Below are 22,639 nucleotides of genomic sequence, written 5' to 3' on the forward strand. Positions count from 1 at the left end.
TAGCGTCAAGAATTAGCTCAAATGCCTTTTCTCAAGGAAGCACGCGATCGTTTAATCTTTGAGTAAACATCTGGTAAATGCACTTTTGAAAATTTGTTTAAATATACATGTTTGAACTTGAACTTTGTGATTAAAAAGACACTGAAAATGTCCAATAGGAGAGCAAGGAGCTTGAAATGGTATTGGGGAAAATGACTTATAACAAATGTCCAATCATATGCATGTGGTTTAAGCAATGTCTTTTAAATTTATATTAGATATTCTTACTTTTGTTAGAAATGAAAGTGCCCTTTGTAGAATACAAGACTTTACTTTGAAAAATAATAAGGTTGGGAATTCGTCCGGCACAAAATAATTATTCTAATACACCAATAGGGTGATTGATTGATTGATTGATTGATTGATTGATTGATAAGAGCATATAACCGAAAACGTAAATTTTTGTAGAGTCACAAAACTTATGTTGAAAAATGGAATTATCATCTGGATATATCCATGTGTGATTGATTCATTATCACATGTAACAGATTCAACCAAATTGTAGTTTTAGTCATGAAAACTTGGTATGTACACGATTACATTCACCAATGACTATCCATATACATCGCAGTACAGTTAAGACTACATATCAGGAGACGGGACTTAATTAGTACAAGAAATGCATTCTATGGCATCAAATAAAGAAAAGAATTCTTCAAATTATAAAAAAAAAAATTGAAATAATTTGCTATTAGAACTATATTACAGTAATAACCTACGTCAAAACTTACCATTGCATGCAACTTTGTTTTTATTTTTAAAAAATGACCCATTAAAGTATGAACATGTATCTGATCGCATTGCCATTATCAATGTGAGGTCATTTTTGTAAAATCTGACGCATTTACGGTGCAGTAAAAGTGGATCACCTTTTTTTCACAATGAAACATGATTTAATAATTAAACAGAAATTGTTTGCAGATATTTTATAGACAATTAATTTAAATCTAATACCTTTTAAATAATCTTATACCTATATATATATATAATTTTTTACATTCCCTAGTAAGCAGCTGGTAAAGTTACACTGTTTTATACTTGTACAAAATTGCATAGACTGGTGTAAATTAATCGATCTATTGCAAGTGCCTATACTCAATGTATCATGATAAGCTTTTTAACATAAACTCATTACACAATATAATCTTAAAGAGCTGCAAACGTGATGAAATCTTGCAACTGAATTATCTATTTCAGTTCTTGTATATTACAGTTGACCAGAAAAACAATTCGGCACGCTGTTTTATTTGGATGATTTAAACAAATAAGTAGTGAAATCTGTATAGGTGTGCAGTATTTTTCATAAACTACAAAAGATTCTGATGATATGTATAAACCAAACTTTTCATTTTAACTTATTAATGCTTAGCAATATTGTAATTATAGATGACCTCTATACTGCAGGTATATTTACTATGAACAAGTGAATATAACAGCCTGACCAGTCTGACTAAAAGGGCAATACATGTTGTGTTTACTCCAGAATATATATATTTTTGACCATTTATTTTAATCCAAGTTATACACGACTTGCTGTGTGTTTTTGAAATTAGTACTTCAATTGAAATCTCAGTCAATCGGTCTATCGATCGGTATTGTGTCAATTCTTTCAAATGTCATATCTTTTATTCAAAAGACGAGAGGATTTGAAAGCTAAATCATAAAAATATAATTTCTTCTGTTTTAACAAGTGCCAGTATTTGATTATCCTTTGGGTCTGGTAACGCGTTGCTCGAGTATCTATTTTGTATTTTTTTTCGTAATAAACAACAAAGTGATCATAATTATCTTGTGATTTTTAAACTGTTTTCACAATGTCTAAGTAAACAGAGACACCAAAAATCTGTGATGTTGCAAATGGTAGTGATTCCCAATAGGATTTTATAGTAAAATACACCCTCTGGTATCTTCCACAAATGTCTGCTAAGGTAGTTTATTTTTTTTCCTGTGGGAACTTGTTCAATTAGCAATACATCAACGAAACATTCTCTTGAAAAATTATATATTATTGAGGAACGTGTCGTCTGACCTTAAAAAAAGAATTTTGCTGTTACTGACACAGATGAATAAGATGCACGAACGTCCTACTTTTATTATGCTTATCTTTGATATGCGAGCATGATCATCCGTTAAAAACATTTAAACCAAGAATCAAATATTTTTTGTCAGCACTCCCTAGATTTTTTTTTTTTTTAATTTTTTTTTATTCTACTTTCACACATATTACACAAATACACAAACGTATATATAAATAAATGTACAAGACCATATGAAATAAAGAGAAAAGGGAGACTATGTATAAAACTAGTGTGAAAGTTTACAAGGAGAGAGAGAGAGAGAGGAGAAAGAGATGGGAGAGGGGGGCACATATTTCATGTAAAACTCTTGTATACGTAATAATTTGTGATGAGCAAATTTTAGAGTTTTTCAGCTATTTCTTGCCAGTGTCTTTCAAATTCATCATATTTACAGTTTTTTTAACAAGAGGAACTTTTCTACTCTAATTCTTTCGGTAATAACAATTTTTAAAGCCTCAATATTCAATTTTATAGTTTTGGCGAACTTACTTGCAAAAATATATTATTTTATTATCAGAATTAGTAAATTTTCTAACTTGTATAAGTTTCTATTTGTAAATTTACCAAATAAAATTGATTGCCTATCAAAGCAAACAGACCTGTTCAATTTTTGCAAAATCCATTCCTCAATCTCTAACCAAACTTCTTTTACTAGAGAACATTCAACAAAAAGATGATCAATAGTTTCAATATCCTTCCCACAGAAGGAGCACAATGGTGAATCAATTAGTTTTAATTTAAAGAGATGGCATTTTGTAGGAATTATTCTATGCAAAATTTGGAATTGTAGCCATTGGAGTTTTGATTCTTGGGTTGTTTTGAAAGGTAGCTCAAAAAATTTTTCCCAATATGTTTCACCAAATTCTTCTCCATTTTCACTCCATTTTATAACTGAAGTACTATTACCCTTTTTATTATTAATGAGAACATTATACATATCTTTAAATCCTTTTTTACTCTTAAAAAATATTCCAAGGGTGGCTGGAATAAGTGGTCTAGAAATTGGCATTATTTTGTAATTCTTAAAACAGGCTAGCCTCTTTCTAATTGCCATCCTTAATCCTGCATATTCAACATAGTTTGTGTTTATCTTAATGTTATTTTGTATGAATTCAAAACTGTAGAAATCCCCATTTGGATCTAGCAAGTCATTGATAAAAACAAAGCCTGAATTAAAGTAACTTTTGATGAAAATTGACCGGCCACCGATAATAACATCTGGATTATGCCATATGTGTTCTTGAGGAGGAGTTACATGTAAACCATCCATAGCTTTAGTCTGATATATTTTACACCAACTGGAAAATACATCTTTCCAAAACTTATTTTTCATGATACTACTCAGATTCTTAATAAAATCAATTCCGAACATCCAAAGATGATTTATACTTGTTTCCAATTCTGTTTCAAGTAATTTAACCCATTTAGCATTTGAACACATAACCCGTCTTATCCAACTGGATTTTAATGATGTAACAAAATCTTTATAATCTATCATTTTCAAACCCCCATATCTATACTCTTGAATCATTACATTCTTTTTTACTTTATGATTCTTATTATTCCAAAGGAAATTATACAAGTCTTTTTCAAAAGCACTTAAGACATCATCAGTGGGATTTGGTAAAGTGAGGACGAGATGATTTAATTTAGGTATTAATAATGTTTTTATTACTGTCAGTCTTCCAAGAAGAGTAAGTTTGCGAGTTTTCCATTGTAACATGGTTTTTTTTTAATTTCTTGAATTTTTAATTTGTAATTAACATCTACCATCTCATGTAAATCAACAGAAAACTTAACACCTAGTAAATCAAAGGATGTAGTATTGGGATCAAACTTCCATCTGGAATGGTGAAATACTTCTTTTGAGAATTTTTTACTTCCAATCCAAACTAGTTTAGTTTTAGAAAAATTTATTTTTAGACCTGAGATTGATGCAAAATAATCTAAAACTCTTGTAATTCCATCCAATGAGCTTGGAGAGCCATCAGAAATAACAGATGTATCATCTGCATATTGTAACAACTTGTATTCTTCACCATCAATTGTAATACATTTTATATCTTTTTTTATTCTAATTAAAATACCTAGAATCTCTGCACAAAGTAAAAAAAAAGGTATGGTGAGATAGGATCACCTTGTCTACAACCCCTTTCAGGGCAGAAATACTGTGACACAATCCCATTTTGAATAACACAGGATTTGATATTATTATAGAAACATTTTATCCAGTTTCTAATTGAGGGACCAAAATTGAAAAAAACAAAGTGTTTGATGTATGAAGTTCCATGAAATTGTATCAAATGCTTTTTCGAAGTCAATAAACATTAGCAGACCAGGTATTTTTCTCGATTCTGCTTTGTGCATAATATCATATATTAATCTAATATTTTCACCAATAAATCTACCTTTAATAAATCCTGTTTGGTCTTCATGTATTAACTTATCTAAGAAATTTTTTATTCTTTCGGCGATACATCCAGAGGCTAATTTATATACAACATTTAAGAGGCTAATAGGCCGCCAGTTTTTTTAAAAATTGTCGTGGCTTACCAGTTTTTGGAATACAAGTTATTACGCCAAGTTTGTTTGGTTCAGAAAATGTTTGTTTTAAGTATGAATCATTGATTGCTCGTGTGATGAATGTGCCAATATCCATCCAAAAAAATTTAAAGAATTCACAAGTGAATCCATCTGGACCCGGGCTTTTATCATTTTTCATTTGTTTAAGAAATTTTAGAACCTCTGTTTTTGTTACAGGACCCTCTATACTTTGTGATTCTTCAAAAGACAGCTTGGGGATATCATTGTATTCTAATAATTTTTCACTATAGTTTTCATTTTCTATTACTTCCCTTTTTTTATATAGATTTTCATAAAATAATTTTGTTTCATTTAGAATATCATATTAATTTGAAATAATAGATCCATTTTCTGTTTCTAATCTTGGTATCTGTTTACTTATATAATTTCTAGATTCGAGCTGACTGAAATATTTTGACGGTTTTTCTCCTTCATCAATCCATTTCATTCGGGAACGGATAACCTGTCCCTTTAACCTTGTCTTATGTATATCTTCAAGTTCTGTTTGTTTCATTTTAAGGGTAGCTAACGCACTTTCTGTTAAATTTTGTTCTAAATATAGAATCTCATTTTCTAAATATAATTCTCTTTCAAGCATCTTTTTTTTCTTATAACTCGAATAAGAGATAGTCTTTCCTCTGATTTCCATGAGTAAAATATCTAAGAAACACTGGTCACTAACGGTAAAAAATAATAATTCGTTATCGAAAGAACAAAGATTATCTATATTGTACACTGGGCAAGCATACTGAACTTTCACTTCATTAATTTTTTGTTTGATTGATTCAATGTAAACCTTATCTGTTAAAAGAGAACTGTTAAACTTCCAAAATCCTTTACCTTTTACTAAGTCATTTATTTTCAAAGACATCACAACTGGAGAATGGTCTGTTCTATATCTGCTTTCATATTGAACATTACTAACAGAAGGGAACAATGATTCAGAAATTAGAAACAAAATCTAACCTAGCCTGTTTTAAGGGTGTCTTTTTCCTCCACGAATAGCGTCTAACTTAAATATTTTCACGGAAAACATCTTTTAAATTCAAATTTTCCATTAAATTCATAACTTCCATTCAAGTTTTTATAGTTATGGATAATTCAAGTTTTTATAGTTCATGGAATCTAATTCCTTATCCAAAACTAAATTAAAATCCTCTGCTATGATTATTTGTTGCAACATATACATTTTTTCAATCTCATTCATCAAATTTGAGTAGAAAACTGGTGTATCATAATTTGGCCCATAAATATTTGCAAGTACCCTCAATGGTACAGTCTATAATTATATAATTTCCGTTTACATCACTCAAATGTTTGTGGATATCCATTTCGCAATTATTATTAAAAAGAATAGCAACACCACGCGAATTAGACTTATAAGAACCGAAGAAAGCCTGATAACCCAACTGTGTTTGGATGAATTTTTCGTTATTTTTAATGAAGTGTGTGTCTTGTAGAAAGTAAACATTATAGTTCTTTTTTCTTAACGTATTAAAAAAATATAATCTTTTGTTTTTATCTCCAAGACCCTGGCAATTCACTGTGAGTATATTTAGATGATTTTCCTTAACCGTGTTCATATAAAAAAAAATCAAGAGGGAATCGAAAAAGTGCCCAAAGTAAAGAAAGGAGAAGAAAAGGGCAATAGAAACGTAGTAGAAAGATAAAGGTGCATATTTACAAAAAAAGTGAATTAAAGTTGCCATCAGCCGTTTGATCGTATCTACTGATGGAGAAAGGAATTTGTCAATCTGCATTTACCACTAAATAATACCCAAAACACATACAATCGGAAATACAAATTGCTACATAATGTATGAGTAAGTCTGAGTAACTGATATTTTCCCGGAAAAAATTTTCAAGCTAGGGAAAAGTAATCCAACTTAGATAAGGATAGAAAAGGAAGGAAAAAAATAAACAAATAATTATGAAAAAAAAAGTTACTTTTGCATGTTACACAGGAACAGTATTTATATTGTGTTCGTCTGTTTAATTCTTAGTAACAAGTGCGACTCACAGCTTTGATAACAAGATCGTTCATAACGTCAAAGCGACGGGGACCCAAATGCCTACCATTTTTCCTCGAAATGACAACCGCTACATTTAATACATCTCTCTCAACAAGTACCTTTAGCATTCGACGTCCGGCCCCGTACTCCCCATTATCACAGTAACCGTCGTGCACACGTCCTTGAGCATCTTTAAATCGGTACACTAAGATGTTGTGGTTGGCACAGGCATAGTCTGCATTGCGTAAAACATTTTTGTATACGTCTCTGACCTGTGCATATGTATGAATTTCGGAAATGAGTGAAGTAAAGATATTCCCGTCTTCTGTAACACTGTCACATCTGTTAACATCACATTCTTCCAGTTTTTCAATTTCTTCTTTGTCCAGCATGAGTAGATCCTCAGCTCGTGGTGGTAGCACCTTGTCACGATATACACTTCCATTTGGAAATACTAACTTATTTCCCACTATCTTTGTCTTTACGTTTTCTTCTCGATACTTGTTGTTCATCTCCTGTAGCTTTTTTTTACTCTCATTTATTTGGAGAGGGGTCTGGGGAGTTATGTAAAAAGGCATGTTGTTAATGGTGCCATTTTCCCTCTTTTGTCTAATAGCCTGGAGGATGAGTTCTTTATCGTTGTAGTTCTGTAATTTCCCTGTTATTGACCTTGGTTTAGAATTACCGGGAAATTTCTGACCATTTCGGTGTATTCTGATGAAGCCAACTTCCAGATTCAAATGCTCCTTGATCAAATCGCTAACTCTAGTTGTCAGATCTTCCTGGTCATCTTCCGCTAAATTATGTACAAGAATATTGTCCTTCATAGATCTTCCTTTGAGGTCCACTATTTCGTTCTCTTGCTGAGTGACTCTTCTGTCTAGGTTAACGACGATAGACTTTAAAACTTGGAGCTCTTTTCGCAAATAACTGTTTTCTAATTTCAGCGTTTCAAATTCACCAACATTATCTTCATGTTGTTGGCCGATATATTTGATACGTTCGTCTAACCCATCTTCGTCCCAAAGATCTCGATTCATGTTATTAACTGATTGCTGTAGAATATTGATATTGCCCAATTTACCGGTGATTGACCGTAAGCAATCATGGATAGCGGACATTTGAATTGACGCTCCAGTGGTTCCCGATGCCAGGGTAGGATTACACTGTGATTTGTTCTCATCCTTGCTATTTTGAGAAGCCATAATTTTTGAAAGTTACAAACTTCCAAAAACACACCAATTTTTTCCAGTTTAACACAAAAGGTACTCCAAGTAGAAAGAAACACCCCTGCAAAGTTTTGGGGGCAACAGCTAAGTCATCAAATCGCAGATCGACTTATTCCTCCCTTAAATTTACACCATGACCACACTAGCCATAGGTCACGTGAACTTCCTACTCCCTAGATTTTTAGTAGGTATGTTAATTGGCACTGGCGGATCCAGAAGTTAATGTAGAGCTCGAAATGGTGCATTTTCGATCATATTAGACTAATTTGGTTGTTTATCTAATTTATTTTTTTTTATTTATTTATTTTTTTTTTTTTTTTTTTTTTTTTTTTTTTTGTTGGTCTTTCTTACAATAACAGATGGGCTACTGGACTTTTGCGAGAAGCGTTGACTTTTACATTCAACGACTTATTTTTATACTGGGAAAATATACAGCAGCTCTTTTGCAATATAAATATTCATACAACAGTTAATTAAACGATGATAATTGCACATTTCAAAGCAAATATTACGTTGTCTAGGGAGGGGAAGGAGAAATACCCTATACTAACCCCCTCACTTCCCACTTGACCAAGTACTGCCAAATTTTCATTCCGGAATGTTTTTTCTTCCTTATTTGATTCCTTCATAAAATGAGATCGAAAGGAAATATTAACCCTTACGAGTAAGGTATTTTAAGTTATGTTATTCTACCTCCCATCATCTCTTGTGTTGATTGCAAACCAATAAATCATGTAAGTGCCCCTAACACCATACCTATGACCACTAGTAAGGTTTTCTAATATAATATCAATTCCGTATCTCCGTATATAACACCTGTTTAAATGTCAAAGTAAGCCGTCAAGTGTAAAATTTAGTGCTTCTCGCAAAAGTCCACCACTGCATGTAATATAATTTTTACCACAATTCATAATACAAAGTTGTAACCGTTAAAGTGGGTTTTGGAATATAATTAGTAGCCAGTCAGAAAATGGATAATTATTTCAATTGTTTGCAAAAATTCACTACAGGGACATATTTTTTAAATTTATATCATCAATCAAAACTTTAAGATAGCTGTGTAAAGTGTTTAGTGTTCTGCATGAGTAAAGACAAGGAATATATTTCAAATGTATCTAAAATGGATAATCCATGAATTGAATTTTAATTTTCAAAATTTACCCGTTTTGTTCTGTAATCATTTGCACAGGCAGCTCTAGTCTCTGTGGACGCATTCAAAATGACTTATTGATATATGATTAGGTCTAATTCTCTTATCTCTGTAAAGAGAAAGAAAAGACCAATATTTCCATTTATTTTTGGTAAAAAGATAAAGGACTCTCGCATTGTAAAAAGTCCTTGCGATGGTTTGCGATATTTATATAGGGGCCTTACTGAAGCACGCGAATTTTGTCATCAAGGAAAAGTCCTATATGAGGGAGCATTATCCAAAAAGGGTCATACTTTCCCTTTCCGAACGAGCTATTTCTCCTATCAGGTAACACTGGTTTAGAAAGCCACCACGTTTATCTGTCTTTCATAAGTTATGCAAGGTTTGCAAAAACAATGTTGACATTCAAAATAGTTTTTATTTTGAGGGATACTGAATGTTAGTCTTCACCACTGGTGTCCTATCTTTCAGTAGTGTTCCCTTCACATAACATTTTGCCTGACTTCCATTCATTAAAATTTATAAATTGAATTATTGTTCCCCTTTGTTCAGAATCCATTCTCAAAGAAATTTTACTTGTGTCCTCACTTTCCTCAATATTGTAACTAGAATGGGGGTTGAAATTGGAGGGAAAGTTTTATGGAAGAGAGCACCAAAGGAGGTTTATAAACATGTTGCACTGTAATTGGTCATTTTCACGAGCATTGAAAGTTCGTTTTTTAGCCAACAAAATTGTTATCAGATATCTACACTGACAATCATTACAACACAATAATCATCACTGGAGTTTTTCTAGCCACATATTCTTTGACCCTAGAGGGCCCATCATGGGAGATGTGCTGATTAATAAATTGACATTTGCCGGAATTGATGCTGGGACTGACTCCCCACTGTGAAATATTTAAGCTTTACATGATACATTGTAACTGACCTACTTCATTTGATTTGAACTTCTTCAATGGGATAAACTTAGTTTATAAATGTTTATTCAACAAATATTTTTTTTTTCAAACTCAAAGGTTGTCAATTTTGCTGACACTTGTATTTACATACATTTTTACATATATTTAAAAAAAATATTATGTACCTTAGTACATAACATGTAATAATGGCCTAGTTGCTGATATTAAAAAACAAAAGTGCAAGTAAGATTATTTTAAGAAGAAAATAAATCGAGTAATCATTGTAAAAAAAAAAGTAGAAAATAGAATACATTTCAAGAAGACGAGAAAGATTGCAGAAACCAAGCGAAAAAGGCTTGCCATTTTCACGAATGGGATACAGAAAGAAAAAAAGCAAGAAATAATGCAAAATCGTCCGAATGTGAAGGAAGATTCGGTCAGTAAGTAAGGGAGACCATTCAATAACACAGACATAATAGAATCATTGTTAGATACCTGATAAAGATCCATAGAAAAGAGTGATACTGATGATTTCTAAATTAAGACATATTAAGCTTGAAAAAGATTTTATCTATATTTGAATTTAACATTTAAATAACAAGAGAATTGACTTTATGGATTCCGTAGATTTCACAATAGTATTTCTTGAAATGTTCTAATATTGGAAACATTAAAGTTTATCCACAAAATCAAAATAAATCACTGATTTATAAAAAGAAGTGTAGAATTGGAGCTTTCTGATAAACGTACGCGTGATGAATTTAACTTTTCAATTGACTTCCCTTATACTTATGTAGCTATATACCCTTATCACCTGTATATGGGTTTTATGTCTCTCAGTTGATTATATACTCCAGAGCATGCTCTACGGACGAACGATTTCTAAAACGAGGTAAGCTACTGACAAAAATTTGATGAAACAAGAATATCAACAGTCTCATTTAAAGTCATCATTTTAAAAGTTCTATGGTCGATACAATGACATTGTCAGCAAATACAATCTATCATTAAGAATGCTAACTGTTGTTTTTCATACTTATTGTTAGACCATTACCTACACAATGAATTATCTACAGATTTCTTTGTTTTCCCGATCATGACAAGGAGCACACGACAGGAGTGACCGGTCGGCAGGAGACGCCCACTCCTCAATGCCACCTGATCCCACCTCTAATGTCCGTGTTTTCTCTGCTCCTGATTTGGATTGTTTGAATGGACTTCTGAGCTTGCGTACTGTGCGTTATTTCAGTATTTCATTAAAGTGACAAGAAATGGAGCAAAGAAATTTTGTTAATCCAGTATATCAATGAAATTTTTCTATTTTTGCAATCTCTTCGTTCAAACATCTTTGTCTTCATTTTCTGTCGACCGCCTTTTCCTCTGCTTTTTTTTCTACTCTCGCTATCTTGGATAGCCCATGATCAGATAAAGGTTCAAAAGAAGGAATCTGTTACATGTTTTTTACTAATTTAACATTTTGTTCCTCCTTCTTTATTATCCCCTCTTTGTCACAATTTTCTTTTGACCACCTTTTCTTCTGAAGTTTCCTTCCTTCTCCCTATCTTGTCTTTCCATGCTTTGACGAGCTTTGGAAATAGAATATTTGTTCTAATTTTGCCATTTTCTTACATTTAAATATAGTTTCTTTATTTTAACCAATATATAAATAATAATTATAATATATATATATATAGTGATTGAATTCATTTTTTCAATAGTTGCTGACAATGATTTCAGTATAAAAACCAAATTGCAAGCCTCATTGAAATAACCCCAATATTGGGAAAAATATAAGGATTAATTCTTCATTTTGTTTCCCAACATAATAAATTAATTTATTGAGTTTAAAATATGATATGTAATTTTATGTTCTATTTTCTGTCTAGAAATACTATCAATACACGGATATCTGTGATTTAACTGATCTAGTAATTTTAAGCAATTTTGTTATATAAGGTTCATCTTTGTTATTAAATGGGGAAAGTAAAAGATTATGAATACAGATAGTTGTAGAAATTAGAATATCTACATTAAAAAAAAGAAAGAAGACATCTATTTGATATCCAATATGTGTACAAACTTTTTGATGAAAAAATGGTTATTTTTTATCAAAAGGATATAGAATAGAAGTAAATTCGCGCTTATATTCATGGGCCCATTTTGTATTTTGTATATTTATATATATTTGATTAATCTTATTATGATAAATCGTTCATTGGTGATAAGAATTGTGATTATTATTTGTTCACCTTATGCTTCCAGCCTCAAATCACTGTTCCATCTCCTCAACACTTCCTTAGTGAAGTAGAGATGGGCAGGCCTCTGCATGACCGTATATATATACTTAGTATATCTATTTTTATCTTTTTAAAATTAAATGAATTATAAATAAATAAACACACCACCACGTCACCCAGCCGAGGAGACTGAAGCAATCAATTTTTTGGTGGCCGGCCATACATGTAGTATAATGTCAACTCAATAAACAGGGAAAATAAAGATGAGAGTTGATACAATTTAAATAGTAACGAAATATGGAGGGTTGATACAATTTAAATAGTAACGAAATATAGAGTGAGGCGCCTCGGCGTGAAACATGCACACCCTGTAGACAAAAACACGGTGGAAATTAATTCAATACATTCTCTCGATATTTTTTAAATAATGGCACTAAACAAATGTTTCAGATTTGTATTAATGGTCTACCTAAGATTTGCAAGTAATATTCTGTTTAATGATAAAATGCATTTTTCACTGTGAAAAAATTATTGATCCGCCTCTCACTGCACATAAAATGCGTCAAACGTCATGTGGACAAGTGCATTGCGATCAGTGACTTGTTTATAACTTGCTGTGGGATTTAACTAGCGACAAAAATGAATGCAATGGTAAGTTTTGATGTAGTTCATTACTCTAATGCAGTTTAGACTCGCGAATTATTTCATTTTCTGTTATTGTGAGGAATTGCTATATTTGTGTGATGTCACAGTAAACTTTTCCCGTATAAATTAGGCCCCGCCCCCTTTATGCAGCCTTAACAGAGGTGCGGGCTTGCCTACACTACTAATATGGATAAAAAATTAAACGTTTCTACTCGTTAATACATTAAAAGCAACTATTTGGGAAAACTAAGTATAAGTGTAAACATCAGAGGTTGTTATTTCAATAGTGATTACACGTATAAAACCGCTGTAGAAATCATTATTTCGTAGTGATCGTTATTTCAATAGTGATTGCAACTTGGTTTAGGTTTTGAAAAGCCCTCTCAACCACTATTGAAATAATTATATCAGTAATGAAGGTTATTTCATTAATGGTTGCAACCTGTATTTAGTTTTGAAATGCACTTTCAACCACTATTGAAACAATTATTTCAATAGTGAACGTTATTTCAATAGTGGTTACAAGTTGTGTTTGGTTTTGAAATGCACTCTCAACCACTATTGAAATAATTATTTCAATAGTGGTCGTTATTTCAATAGTGGTTGCAATGCTATATATTATATTGTTCATCTTCTTAAAATAGGTTGAGAATTTGCTATTGTCATCAGTTTTGGTACACAATTTCTACAATCCGGGAGTTCGTTATATACACATTCCACTATGATATAGGTTACGTCATATAGGTGATTTCTTCCCTTTTTATTCTATTAAACTTAATCTAGAAATAATGTTTATGAACAAAGTAGTTTAATAGGAAGTATATTAATATCGTATGAACGATCAAAGTATTATCAGGATGAATTCTGATAAGTGTTTATGTAATGTCTGTGATATGTAAATTTTAAAACAAACAAAACAATAAAATAAATGCGATAAACAGTACAAGAAATAATTTGTAATGTTATTGATACTATACCAAAAGTCAGTTTTAAAAGTAATGATATTTAGAGAAAAATTATTGTAAAATTTCAGCCAAAAATGTTGCATGTGTGCCACTTATTTGCAATACAATTCAAGGAAAATTATCACACATATGTATGCCAAACACAGGAAAAAGACATATTTCAGGATTTCAATCATCGACGCTAAAAATAGAGAGAACTAGAATAAATCACGGGCAATCGCGATGAATTGAACTTTACCACTACTGACAGAAGAATTCCAATAAAATGTGTTCTTAGATACTTTCCACTGACAGTTAATTACAGTGTTATATCAATAAGAATTACTTGGTTCAAAATCCAGCAGTTTGTTTTGAAGCAGGAGTAAATACACACCCCCCTTTGTAAAATCTAAATATCAATTTCATTAATAAAATTTTATTTGATGCCTGTTATACTAAGATATAGACATTTTACATCGCGGATGCTCTTATTCCATTTCCATCAAGAAAAGAAGAAGGAATATACTTTTTTTTTAATTTTTAGCATAGATTTAAATACATGTTATTTCGTTGATACTTGTATGTATTTGCGCTCTACATATTTTGTCGGTGAATATGTTCAAGAGAGTGAATAAAAGATTTTATTGTATAAAAGGAGATCGGATTTATTTAATGATTGTACATACTACATGAAATCATATTTTGTACATGCATAGTTAATGTAAGCAGATAATCTTATTGCCCTTTGGTTCCAGTGTTTTTAATTTTTTTTTAGAAAATTATTTTTTGTAATTATTTGTCATAAAGGAGATGACATTGTAAGTTTTAAGAATTTATGTCCAATTCCTTTGTTTTAACATCTAAACAATACAATATGTTCAATCCAAACCGACTTCTACACGACGTTGTTGTTATGAAAAAAGGCATATATGCAACATTTTGGCAATTTAAAGTCAAAATTTGAACTTTAATTGGTAAAAAAAAAATCGGAAAGTTATATTGATTTGAAAATTATGTCTTGAGAAAAAAAAAAGGAAATCAATCACATCAAGCCTGCTAAGCATCAACCATGTTTAATTTTAAACAGAAAGGGGGGGGGGGATATTCATGACTCCAAATATATGCAAGCTCAGGTCTGACCAAAAAACTAGTTAAGGATTTATATATGCGACTGCTTCTTCCAAAACATGAAACTTAGAAATTTTCGTATCTTGTGATTGGTTATCAACAAAATAATTTCGTTTAAAAATCACTCTGATTCTACACACAAGTATTCTGAAGTTGATATTAAAAGAATGTTGGAGATCCTCATTGACAACATTTATATAGTCTTCGGAAGCCAGGTTTGTTGATTTCAGCAATTTTTTAATTCATAGAGTAATGTTAGTGAAGAATATTTGCATTAAAAGTCAACAATACACACAACATACGAAATGAAGTTATGACGCCTGGCTTCTACAAACCTTCTCAAATAAAATCATTACCGTCAACGGTAACGAATAAACTTGATGTTACGTCTTGCCTGCAACCTACATGGTCGAATTTATAAATGTTCTTGGTTGTTGTTTAATTTGTAGTTCTATGCTTTTCAAATAAAATTAATGGTATCAAAACTGATATGAATGGTACAGGCACAGAAATGTCAATTACAACACCCCCCTATTTTCCTAGTTTCGAATCAATTTTTCAGTATCGAATCGAGCGCCCTCTACTTTGCTGACCCAATAATAAAATTGGCCGATCAAAATTATTGTTCAAATATGCCTTTAAGAACATTCTACATAAAGTATATAAACATTCTTTGTTGATTTAAATGATTTTTTTTTTTTTGGCTAAAACAAATAACAGTATGAAACATTTCCCATTGTATGAAAAACTTTTTTTGATATGCTTTATTAAAATTGAATCAACCATCTCTGACACATAATTTTCATGGAATATATTTGCTAGAAATTTGTTTTGTAACTTATTTTCACTTCTATCGGCTTTTCATGTTTTTGCATTCCGTAGAACGACATTTTTCGAACTTCGGAAATTCATGATTCGAAGCAAGGAAAACAAGACGTAGTTATTTTGGATGTTGTAAAACCATTTCAAAATCAATCTTTGTTTATTTTAATATTTTAACTTGTTACAATTATCCTAAACATTGATAACATACTCAATCTGGATTAACAACGCACTGAAAAGTTGGATTTGCCCCACACTTTCGTTTTCTTTGACTTGCACTAGCGCGTGTCCAAATCTTGGTCATTGTTTCAAATTGTAAATAAGCCGTCACTGTAGCTCAGTCGGTAGAGCGCTCGCTCCCTGATCGGAAGGTCTTATGCTCGAATCACGGCCACGACTGACCTAAGTCGATAAAAAGTAGGTAGCAATTGTTCCTTCGCCAAGCAATCGGCACTTTAAAGTGAAAGTTGCGGGTCAATCGGATGAGACCTTAAAAACCGAGGCCCCGTGTCTCGGTAGGCGTTGGCACGATAAAGAACCCTCAATGCTCATTGATAACATACTCAATCTGGATTAACAACGCACTGGAAATTTGGATTTGCCCCAACTTTCGTTTTCTTTGACTTGCACTAGTGCGTGTTCAAATCTGGGTCATTGTTTCAAATTGTAGATAAGCCGTCACTGTAGCTCAGGCCTTTAAACAAATTAAAACCATACTCATGGTCTCTCCAGTTCTTTCATCACCAAATTTTGATAAAGAGTTTTTGTTACAAATTGATGCTAGTGATGTGATTTGTGGGGCAGTTTTATTGCAAGAAGATGGGAACTATTTGTGCCATCCAATTGCTTATTTTTCTAGGAAGTTTTCAAAATGTCAGAGAAACTATTCTGCTGTAGAAAAAGAAATTAGCATATATATATATATATATATATATATATATATATATATATATATATATATATATATATATATACATACCATCATCATCATCATTATCATCATCAAGATATGAAATTAAGAAAGCTGCTCTTCGTGATTTGGAAGGTTTATTAATACCTTCTTTCTGCAAAAAATGTGCAATTTTTTCTTTTGAACAATAAATTAATGAATGCCTTTTGCAAATTATTGCAAAAATCAAGTTGTTACAAAACATTATTTTTCATATGCATGACTGTACAATACTTACATAATTGATTTTTTATATATTAGTCTCTTCTAAATTACTACACAATTGATTTTGTATATAGCCTATTCTTAGCTGCGCAGCTCTCTGTATTTTGTGATATTGTTTCTGTTTCAACGACTCCTGATAAGAGTATAATGCCCCGTGTAAGTCTCCAACAGTGTGCTGGCAGATTCCTAGTATCTGCCAGGATATGTCTCTTGTCCACAAAAGAACATTTGTTTCATCATCATAAAGCAACAGTGTCTGTAGATCTGTCAGTGATTGTTTATACTGAGATCTATTACCTAGTTTATTGTGGGATAATACAGACAACATTTCTGCTAACACAAATGGTGAAATATTATAAACAATACTTGAATTATTATTTTCAGCCGATTGTCTTAAAAATAATTCTTCAATATAATATATCTTAGGATGAAGTTCGATTAGCACTGCCCAATCACTATTAATTCTCCTAGACAAAGACAGAGACAGACCACTTACATAGATGTATTCCCTGTTTCTGTATACGTCTCCATTTATCATACCGAGATGCATTACGTGGGGCTTTGAAAGTCTTTGTTTCGTCAGATTAGTTACATAAAGTGCTTCGTTATACCTCCCTGTCCTATAGTAATACAAAGCTAAATACAATGAATGGGAGATGGTTCCTATCCGTGATGACAATTTCAACATGTTGCAAAGGTTTCTGTCAATAGAGTACATATATTTATGCTTAAAATATGGGACACTGTTTATAATAAGGAAGGCTGCATGAACAAGACAATCAGCTGTCCAGTATTGTATTGTAAAAGATTGGTACGGTGACAGTGGCAAATGTACCAAAGTGTCTACAGATTTTAAAAATATGAAACATTTTTTCAATTTAAAACAAAGACGATCTGAATGGAATACTTCAAAAAGAATACAATAATCATTACATTCAATGTTGTAACAATTTCCTTCAGATGAGGGGATCACTAAAGACAGATCATTAAGGGCTGGCTCAAGGATAGATCTGAGTGTCGGACTAATGAGTATACAGGACACGCCTAGTCTGTAATACTGATCAAGTTGTTCTAGAAGAGATTCACGTGCAACGCCAACAATTTTGCTTAAAAACATATTGTTTTGTGGAATAAAAAAATTGGCAAATTTACCACGATACACACAATAAATGACATATTTAAAACACATCCAAAAGCATTGTAGGAGATTGCTAGAACACCACCTCACATTTCCTAGTTGTATTAACCAGAACATTGTAGTCTTCATGAAGTAAGAACACAGTAATGGTTCCTCCACGTTGTTGTTGACTACTTCCCTGAGAAATATTTTAAGGAGTCCATAGCATATAAATTGGGTATGATTCATACTGTACACTAGTTTTTGTTCAGCAAGCGAAAAAGACAATCTCCATTCTAGTTCATTTTCAGTGGTTCTGCATTTACTTCCTATAGCCACACAGTGATAATCATTGTCTAGAATGTCTTTAAGCACACTAACAGGAGGCCATACGTGCCTAAGGCATCTTTTAACCCAGTGTTCTGTGCTACGTGGCCAATATTTGCTGCTAAAACAAATTGTTCTATCAATTTGATAAAATCCAAAGTAAGAACTCGTACAAGGACCATGAACACATATATTTTGGTAACTCGTGTCTCTACAATCTACTTGAAATAATTCTTGTCTCCATAAAAAAACTTGACATATAAATTCTATCATTGAATGTAATGACTGACGATCTGATGGGTTCGCAGCGTGGCGGTGTTAAAAGCTGAAGTCTTACAAATCCTGGCGATGTATAAGTGTCCTCCATGAGTATAATATGATGATGTATTGATGGATTGTAATCTCTAAGCTGAGAAAAGTCGTTTATTAGTTTATAACAACTAGACCATGCCATGTAGTCCCGGTCAGATGAATCAAACCTGAATCCTTCCCTATAACTACCGCTAAGCATTCCTGTTATTGAACAAAAGTCGTGTGTCTTTCCACAGGTAAAACAGGTACGAATAATATTTCTATGTACCATGTCCTCTATGTCCCTCACGTCCCTTCTGATGGTCACTTTACTTGGTGTCCCTATTTTACGACTCAGACCTACATAGAGGATATCTGAGAGGCGAAGTGAGTGATCCATTCTGTAAATTATATATGAAGAATTTGTAATAGTGCTTTTCAATAAAAGCTGAAATAACTAACAGGTTGCTTTCCTGTATTTATTACATTTTCAACAGTGAAATTCTGTGATTTATTTATTGAATAAAAGTGATCTATATAACCTCTAACATTGTGAAAGGATACCAAAGTGATATTCTCGCACAGTGTGTAACGATATTAAAGTAATAAAAAGTAATAAACTAGAGATAGTGGCTAAACCATATCGATAGAGACTAAAACTGCCAATTTCTTCCCAAATATGTTGCTAAAATCCATGTTACAATGTTTTCAATCTTTCAACTGTTAAGCTATGACATCTCAACTGCTCAACTTTGACATCACAGCCTTTGACACTGTGTTAAGAAAGGAAAAAGGCAAAGGGAAAATTTAAGAAAATGTAATAAACAGAAAATTCAATGTTTTGTGGTTGGATATAGAAGTTATTTTATTTTGTGAGGCAGGGATTTTTTTTTTATATTTTCACTAGTGCGAAGTAGTTGGATATATAATTTATTTTCACTCGTGAGACAGGTTTTTTTTTTTTTTTTTTTTTTTTTTTTTTTTTTTTTTTTTTTTTTTTTTTGTTTGTTTTGTTTTGTTTTTTTTACATTTTCACTCGTGCTTCACACTCGTAAAAATATCAAAATACAGTACCGACCGGACACAACCTAACACCAGAGCGAACCCAAAGTGAACCCTGGGTTCGCTTCCTGGGTTCGCTCGGGGTCCGCTGCGGGTCCGCTTTCAAAAAATTTGGAACCGCTCTGGGTGCGCTTCGGGTTCGCTCTGCGTTCGCTCGGGGTCAGCTCTGGGTCCGCTAGAGCGAACCCGGCGTTGGCTTTTCGGGTTCGCTTTACGCACTCATGCGTAAAGCGGACCCCGCTTTAATCTTGCCGCCAGTAAGCCCCGCCCCTTGTATATTCCAAATACAGTAGTGAAATCGATCATTACTGTTTTTTTATGAAAACATGTACATGTAAGTGACAATATGGAGAACGGTGATAAATTTTCAAGAATTTCACCGTACATTCGACGTAGAATTATCACTTTTATTTTTTTAACTTACAAGTATATCTCGAAAGAAAAGAAGAAAATATGTTGAATTTATTTTCCATGTATCGGATGGAGTGAAATTGATAAGAGTATCTTAACAAAAAAGCTTTCAGATTCATTTGTTTACATTATTCATGCATGAATAGTTATAAAATCATTTGGAACTCCCAATTATAATTGCAATTGCTAGAGCGTAATTTAAATGTTTGAAAAACAAACAACTGTATTATAATCTTATCTATGAAATAACTTAGACATACTGTGCACGTAAAATGCTAAGTTTTCATATTTAGCAGTTAACATTTAAGCAAGGTTGTCGTCCATTACATGTACATGTAGGTAGAGATAATCACTAAAAATTCTCATACAGTGTAACTTGAGTTTCGTTTTACAAATCATTTATAATTTAATTCCATGCTATAAATCATTGTTTTACAAGACGAGTTTAACGGAAAACTTATAAAAAAAAAAAAAAAAAACAATACTCAAAAAACCAAAACAAACAAAAACTAATAACTGGTCCACTGATAAGAATATATATATATTTTTAAGTTGTTTTCAAATAAATGATCATTTGAATAGTTTGTGTTCCTTACTGGTTCATGATCCCCCCCCCCTCGCCTTACTACATACATGTACATACTGGAGGGGCATGTTAACAAATAAAATTCTAAATGTTTAAAAATTAATAAAAACAAGAAAAAACAAAACAAGAATTCAATAACTGTAAACTCGCATGATTAAGTAGAGGGAATTAAGATAATAACGCTCGATGTTTGTTTGTTGTTTTTTTTTTTTTTTTTTTTTTTTTTTTTTTTTTTTTTTTTTTAATTTCTATGAGCCCCCACCCCTCTCCTTACTCGAATTGTTTTCTATGGGCCTGTTGTATCGATTTTAATTTCAATTAATATACAGTGCTCTCTCTCTCTCTCTGTCTCTCTTGTAAAGCTATTTTACTGATTTTCAGCATCCAGGTGGCAGCAAATTACATGAACATGTAATCTTCATGCAACGTACCAAAGAACTATGACGTTTCCAAATTCAAAAATCAAAAAAAAAAAGAATAACAATTGGATTTCTCATTGATAACGTGCCCAGACGAGGTACATGTAACTTAAGGGGCATGAAGGGTTTATGAAAGGTTCGAATGTAGGGGGAGTATATACTAAGTCAACCGTGACCATGGAGACAGTATACATCCAGCTAGCAAATGTCAATCAAAAAAGCCCACCGCAATTGATCTTAGCACCCGCAATATCTCCGAACCAGGTGGATGATTACCTACGTGATGACCCTGGCTTCACTTTGAAACTATAATTTTTAAAGTGTTAAAATCAAATAATTATGACAATTAAAAAAGTTCAAATACAGGTACCACTGTAATGAAAAATATATATGTACGTTTTCGTATTAAGGTATCTTTGCAAGTTCAATTTACTAATGTTGGAATTACGTGTACTTTTCATGCACAAGTACAACACGTACACGTCTAGTATTTTTTTTATCTATATAAAATATTCGAAAATTACATGTAGTACATGTAAGAGGTTCGTGTACATGCACACCGTCCTGTATATATATATATATATATATATATATATATATATATATATATATATATATATATATATATATATATATATATATATATATATATATATATATATATATATATATATATATATATATCGACGTGTAGAAAAGTGATCAGCTTTTTTTTTTTTTTTGACTGACTTGCAAGTAGTTACAGAAATTCAAAAACATACACTGTAAGGTCTACATGTAGGATAATTAGAATTGACAAAATAATCTTTCCCTATATACATGTATTTAAATCAAGCTCTTCATTAAATTTCGGTAAAATATTAATAATTTAAAAAAAAAAAAGATCGATAATTTCGATGTTGATCTGGATAAATTAAAACGTGCTTGTAAATTGAAATAATAAATATAAAATAATTAAATGAAAGCACGTACACGTTCTTATACTGTATCTTGAGATAATAAAATTCTCTAATTTGTCGAAGACCATTTTTTTTTATTATTTTTTTAGTAACAATTGTTATAAGCATTATTATCTTCTTTTTTCTATTATGAATTAAGGTACTTATTGTCTGATAAATTTACGCAATGGTTATTTATATATTAATGGATTTTAAAAATATAAAGAAGATAAATACGTAACTATACATGTAACATGCTACCTGGATAATAAAAATATATAATGTATTAATAGATTTTAAAAATAAAAAAAAGTGAAAATAGATATGTAAATATTGCATGCTGTCTGGAGAATTAAAATATATAAATATAAATCATGTTTAAATATCATATTAATAATATTTTTACACGTACATTCACACGCTTTGCTTGTACAATGTTTAGATGGCAAACTTGCATGTGACTAGTCGACGCGCTGATGGTCAACGCATTTTATCACTTATCCTGATTGACAGACCTGTTCGGCATGTTGATTGGTCGACGCGCT

At 31.7% G+C, this 22,639-nt stretch overlaps 2 protein-coding genes across 2 annotated transcripts in view; both read right to left on the reverse strand.

The window, feature by feature from the left end:
* The window catches only part of LOC133188593 (RRP12-like protein), a 387,635-nt gene that overhangs the window by 242,975 nt on the left and 122,021 nt on the right, over positions 1-22,639 (reverse strand). The window lies entirely within an intron of this gene.
* Positions 6,700-7,917, reverse strand: LOC133188252 (protein IMPACT homolog). Its single transcript, XM_061323627.1, has one exon. It carries the CDS (start codon positions 7,915-7,917, stop codon positions 6,700-6,702), a length of 1,218 nt encoding a protein of 405 aa, XP_061179611.1.

The sequence above is a fragment of the Saccostrea echinata genome, unplaced genomic scaffold (assembly GCF_033153115.1).
Source record: "Saccostrea echinata isolate AGI-Se365-2 ecotype Australia unplaced genomic scaffold, CSIRO_AGI_Sech_v1 ptg000016l, whole genome shotgun sequence".
NCBI classification, from domain to species: Eukaryota; Metazoa; Mollusca; class Bivalvia; order Ostreida; family Ostreidae; genus Saccostrea; species Saccostrea echinata.